This window comes from Podarcis cretensis (genome assembly GCF_951804945.1).
Source record: "Podarcis cretensis genome assembly, chromosome: 4".
Lineage (NCBI taxonomy): Eukaryota > Metazoa > Chordata > Lepidosauria > Squamata > Lacertidae > Podarcis > Podarcis cretensis.
Window position 1 is genome coordinate 78553880 of NC_137173.1, and position 6600 is coordinate 78560479.

At 42.2% G+C, this 6600-nt stretch overlaps 1 protein-coding gene across 2 annotated transcripts in view; it reads left to right on the forward strand.

Moving 5' to 3' along the window:
- MRPS9 (mitochondrial ribosomal protein S9) overlaps nt 1-975 on the forward strand; it is a 36819-nt gene extending 35844 nt beyond the window's left edge. For both annotated transcript variants that reach the window (XM_079972924.1, XM_079972925.1), the window contains exon 11: nt 771-975. In XM_079972924.1, coding sequence (XP_079829050.1) covers nt 771-862 — 92 coding nt within the window. In that variant the 3' untranslated portion in view covers nt 863-975. The remainder of the gene's footprint in view (nt 1-770) is intronic.
- The last annotated feature ends 5625 nt before the right edge of the window (nt 976-6600 follow it).

Sequence of the window (6600 nt, forward strand, 5' to 3'; positions counted from 1 at the left end):
CAAGCAAAATACATACAAATACACACATATATATATTTTTCAGATAAGCACACATATATAAAAAAAGAACAAAAAAGAGAAAAGGATAAAAAGAAAAAAGAAAAAAATAAGAAATATTGGAAAAAGGAGAAAAATTGGAAGAATTTCCTCCAAATTCACTCCACAAATATCTCAACAATAAAACTTCATTGATTGACTTCCATTGCTTACACTGCACTTCCTATATACCCGTATTTTTCGCTCTATAACACGCACCCGACCATAACACGCACGTAGTTTTTAGAGGAGGAAAATCCGTAGGCATGCCACCCGTAGGCATACCCTCCATAACACGCACAGACATTTCCCCTTACTTTCTAGGAGGAAAAAAGTGAGTGTTATGGTGCAAAAAATACGGTACATTTTAAGCAAATTTGTATCTGTTATTCCGTATTTTTCCCATACAATCTCATACAAATATTCTAATCAGTAGGTTTTCTAGATCTTTCATAAATCTATTCTAAACACAACCAATACCTTACACTTAATCCTTGTCTGCATAAATAATCATTTAAACATTTGTCTTTGATAAGACAAAAACCAAAAAATATAATCCAGAAACAATGGAAATGTACTTCATAAAGTGTACAATCTCATCATTAGCTGATCTCATCCCTCTGGGCTTCAGCTTACACCTTCCTGTTTTCTTCTCCCAAGTTCAGCTGCTGTTCTGAGTGTAGTATAGAAGCACTGTGACTGAACTTCTTCTAACCTTTCTCTTGCCCCTGCAGCTGGTCTCCTAGCAGTTGATCCACGTGTGAGAGAGCGGAAGAAGCCCGGCCAAGCGGGATCCCGCAAAAAGTTCACCTGGCAGAAGCGCTAAGTTCAGAAGTGAAACAAAGTGCATTGCATCTGTTGCGATGGATAAATTTTAGACATGTGGATGTGTGTAAATATATATCTATATATTTGTAATTAAATTGTTTCTCTCCCACCCACCCCCAATTCCCATTCATGTTTTTTCTTCTTTTACGAAAAGGACAAAACAAAAAGAGGTATCAGTTGGAGGTATTAAACTTGCTTGATGTCAAAGTTGCTTTCCTACTGAATGAGCAGCGGGAACTAACTTTAATAAACGTGGGGACAGGATAGAGCGGAACAGAATAGAGGCAGCTAAACATGGAAGGAAGTGCAGAACGAGGCAGCAGTTGTAGGATGAATAGGGAGGCAATGTGAGTTGCTCTTCAAGAGCTCTGCCATTTGTTGTTAAAGCAGAAGGTACAAAAGTATCGAGCCTTCAGTATGAAAAAGCAGGACAATGAATTATTTCTTCCTTGGTGAAACTATTCTTTCTGAAAACAGCATGTTTGGTCTATGTTCTGTCATCATATGCAAGTCATATTTAGAATCTGTGATGCCCCAAGTCACTGTTTGCATGAAAAATGTATACCTTCTTTGCAGCTTTTAATCCACACACAAACTATTTTAATCAGTTTTTAAAATTGAATTTAATTCTGGCTGTCAATACAACCTTCTTACCACAAGATGGAGCTGTTTACAGTCTACCTTACAAAATTACATAGGTTTCCAAAGGGGGCAAAAATAAGGAAATGTGGAGATTGTGTAGAATTGCATCAGACTTTTTAACACACATATGCTTATGAAACTATTTAAATCATGAGCTTGGTTATTGTTAGAGCCCAGACTGTTTTACACAATACTTTTTTTGGCATTGCTGCCTAACTAGTGTAAGTAAGGTCACTAATTTGGAGGGTTTTTAATTGCTTGAACATTATGAGGGTTGCAATAATTAGTTGATTGGTTAGAGTAATCAATTTGCAAACCTTTTGATAAACTAAAAAGGTGTCCCTGTTAATCAGGCAGCCTGTGTTTAATACAAGTCATTACAAAAACCCCAGGAAGCAGATAGCATCTTAAGAGACATCTTCTCTAAAATAATTTGTGCTTCAACACCTGTATGCATTATCTAAAAGTGAAGAATGCTTTTTTTTTTTGCTCTCTCCAGAATTATTTTATTCGTATGCAGATTTATGCAATTATCATACAGTTAATGTACTATGATTATCTTAATTACTAGCCCTAACAATTATTATTTGGGAGGGGAGGAATGCTGTGGGAGACTTACGCTAATGTCAAAGACCCACTGAGGATAGAGGAATAATTGTGTGAGCTATACAGGAACAGATACGGTGAATTCAGGCAGAAGGTAAATAACATGTCTCTGTATTGGTGCACTGCATAATCATTATCTCTTGCCATTGTAAATAACAGCCTGGATAGCTCAGTTAGAGTGTTGTGCTGATCACGCCAAGGTTGCAAGTTGGATCCCTGTATGGGTCGACTGCACAGTCCTTCACTGCAGGGGGTTGGACTGGATGATCCTTTCCAACTCTACAATTCTAGGATTCTAAAACCATGTTGATAAATTCAATTACCAGCTGTTACAGAAAAATCTAGGTGCGAGCCTGCTCAGTCACCCAGCTCGTCGGGCAGAGCCCACGGGTCCCTGCGGAATAAAGGATGGAGTTCAGCCAGCAACCGGAGCAAATAGCTGTAGACCAAAGTTTATTGCGCAACAGGTTCAAAGAGGAATTTTGAACCCCGAGGATAGGGTGACAAGGACTTTTAAAAGTTTCTGTTTTATCCCAGCATACAGTTCATTAAGCATCATCACTACATCATTGCTACATCAGAAAAGGGGAGGGTTATACATGATTAACACAGGCGGATACTGGATATGTATTGGGAAGTACATTCTAAGCACCTACTACAAAGAGACCATAGAAATTTGGTTTGCATAGTCTGCCACCTGGGCAAGTCTGGAGGACTGCCTTTGCCCAGCGATTGACACCTCTGAGTGAGTACTCCTGTGAGTACGGCCTCCCACTTGAGGGATTATGGCGGGGACCGAATGGTTTCCAAGTCCTTGGCTGATGAAGCAAATTGGCGGCGGAATGAAGGAAACTAGCAAAGGAGTTGATTTTATATGATTTTTAAAGCTAGGTAACTTCCCTGCTAGTCGAAAGGATACATTTATGCACAATATTTGTATCATTTAACAACTTTAAAGATGTGCCCCCCACCCCCCACCCCGGTAATTTCCGTAACAAGCTTTTCTATGGACAGTGGCTTTCTATAGAGCCTAGCCTGTGAAAGGCTGGGCAGCAGCCCCAGCATCATGGAACCACGGCCTACACCGGTGACAATGCAGTAGTTGCAAGAAAAGAAGCTGGATAGTGCATTGTGGGTAACCAGTTTTGTTTTGTTGTCGTTGCATCTCCTGTAAGGATGCCCAGAGACAGCAGCTGCCTACCCTCCCAATGTAAATAATGTACTTAAAGGTGCAAGAGAAAAGCAGGTTCTGAAAAGAGGAAATCACGGCATTCCTCTCTGAGAAGCCAGCAGCACCAATATTTTGACAAGCTATTTAGACCAGCATGTCTGAACTGAACCAAAGAACACCCAACCCTTGAAATTTTAATTTGCACCAGAAGATTTTGCAGAGAAGCAAGCTGGAACACAACTTTTTTCTGACCATTGTAGGGAAGATGCTTCCACGCCACGTGCTTAGAATGGAATTGCCATTCTTCACTTGCTCTTTATGAGGTATCCGCACGACACCATCATCCAATCATTGTCATCCTGTTTTCCCCCAATGGCTCTTCTGCCAAAAAGTGAATTTTCAGAAGAACGAATGACTAACACAGGCTTGATACCTGTACGATGCCTTTAGCTTTACTCTTCCATCTTTTTAAAAAAGTATTATTATTATTTTAGAATACTGTATTTATTGAATTAAATTTGAAAGTATTTCAAAACCGCTTAATGTTTTAAACGTTTCCAAGTGGTGTGCAACAGTATGAATCCACATAAAAACATTTAAATCAATATCAAAACAGAAGCCCATTGATTCAGAGATCAGGGAAAGCTGGCACAAACAGATACATCTGAAGATATCTGAAGCAAATAATTGCTGCTTCACGTATGGCAGAGTGAAAGGCATTCCAAAGTGATGTAGCAGCAGAAAATGCCCATTTTAGAGCTATCATCCTATGTTCTGTAGAGTGGTGCCATGAGTAATGTTTCCCTGGGTGATCTTAGAAGTCTATCGGGATGAGCACCCTGCCCACAAGTTTTTGTGGGCTTTATAATGTTAATAAATGTTTACATGGCCCTGTGACTAGTCAGTAGCCAGTGCCGTTCCCTCAGCATAAAGATAATGGCTGCATGTCCAGGTATTCCACTCAACAATCACTGCAGGGTTCTGGAGCGGCTGCAGTGGGATGGACACAAAAAAACTGCGGTATTCCTGTTAGTTTGGACAAATCTGCTTGTAGATTATTGCTAACGTAGCACTAGCAAGAACCCTGTAAGGTAAGTCAGTAGAATGGAAAGTGAAATACTGGTGGACTACAAAAGAGGTTTAAATATGCTCACAAGGCAAATCTTAAAAAATGCATTTATAAGCACAGAAAATTGAGAAACACTGGCCTGCGAGTGCTCCTAATTGGGGAGCCTTTACCAAAGGCATCATGGACTTTGAAGAAGCACAAACTCGGGACAAAAAGGAGAAACAAGCTAAGAGGAAGGCACGCTTGGCAAATCCTCAAATGTGATCAACTCCTGCCTGGAAACCGATGTCCCCACTGTGGCCTCCACAGTTACTTCTGGACTCACTGTTAAGACTGTGTAATGTCAAGAAGAAAGTGGCACAATTACAGTTTACATACAGATGCAAGCTCCTTACTCTGTGTGCTTTGGGAGTGGCTCTAAATGTTCTGCAGATGTAGTTTTTGTTGTCTTTAGTTCCATTTGCTCACTTCATTGCTTTTTATTTATCGGTTGGTGATAAGGAGAGGGAAAGGGAAATGGGGGGATGTTCCATAGGAGCCACATTGTTTTCTCTTGACTGATAACTCTGTTGGTAGATCAGGAGGCTCTTAATCTCAGGTTGTGGGTTCGAGCCTCACGTCGCACAAAAGCTTTATGCATTGCAGGAAGTTAGACTATATAACCCTTGAGATCCCTTCTAGTCCTACCATTCTAGGATTCTATGAATGCAGGATGCCAGTCCTTCAATTACATTGTGGGTGGGTGTGAAAAGGCATCCATCTGTGGAGTCAAACTGTTGTGTTAGCAGCACTGAAGTGACCGCCCTGGGACACAAACTTGGGCACTGTATAGAAGTCCTGGGCTGCTGCCCAGACAAGACCTCGCTGAAATGGTCCAAAGGAAAGCAGAGCAATATGTCTGGCACCAGCTTAGTTGCAGGAGTTGCCAGAAGGAAGGTGTACAAAGCACCATCCAACCGTCTTGGGGACTGCACTCTGGATTTGTGTAGGGTTCACTCCTTAGCCTTTTCATCTCCCAAAGATATCCCACAAGGCAGTGGAGGTTTAGGATCAGAGTTTTCCTTCTCCTAGATGGGCTACCTTCCCAGGTGAATTTGCCAAAAAGACCTTCTTGACTGTTGGACCCACTATTTGTCTCCTCTATTCAATCCACTCAGCCTACCTTTGCATGCAGATTCAGCCGGCGAGTCAAAGCCACTATGGCATACACTATGGCTGGCCAGCATGGCCACTATGGCATGCTGACAATTTCTAGGAGCCACAAGAGAGAACTGGGTCCCAGGGTCATCTAGTCCAACCCCCTGCAATGCAGAAATCTCAACTAAAGCATCCATGACAGACAGCCATCAAGCCTTAGCACTTCCAATGAAGCAGAGCCCACCACTTCTTGAGGGAATGCCTTCCATTGTGGAACAGTTCTGATTTACAGTCAGAAAGTTCTTGAGATTTAGTCGGAATCTCCTTTCTGGTAACTTGAAGCCATTGGTTCGAGTCCGACCCTGCGGAGCTGGAGAAAAGAAGCTTGCTTCATCTTGTTCTTTTGTATTATTATTATTATTATTATTATTATTATTATCCGTATCATTAAAGCTATGGTTTCCCAGTAGTGATATATGGAAGTGGGAGCTGGACCACAAAGAAGGCCGATCGCTGAAGAATTGTTGCTGCTGAATTATGGTGCTGGAGGAGACTCTTGAGAGTCCCATGGACTGCAAGAAGACCAAACCTATCGATTCTGAAGGAAATCAGCCCTGAGTGCTCACTGGAAGGACAGATCCTGAAGCTGAGGCGCCAATACTTTGGCCACCTCATGAGAAGAGAAGACTCCCTGGAAAAGACCCTGATGTTGGGAAAGATGGAGGGCACAAGGAGAAGGGAACGACAGAGGACGAGATGGTTGGACAGTGTTCTCGAAGCTACCAGCATGAGTTTGACCAAACTGCGGGAGGCAGTGGAAGACAAGAGTTCCTGGCGTGCTCTGGTCCAGGGGGTTAGGAAGAGGCGGACACGACTAAACAACAACAAGAAGTATTATTATTATTATTATTATTATTATTATTATTAGCCACTGGGGATGGGAATGGTTAGCGGTATAAAGACGTACAGTATCTATTTTTGTTTCCGAAAAAGAGCGGGCCCTGGCTTGTAGGTTGTGGGCCGCGGGGTAGCGCCTGTAGAGGGGGCGCTTTCCCCTTCACCGTCCTCGGCCGCCTCCGAGCCCTGGAGCCGCTTGGGCGCGGACGGGCGC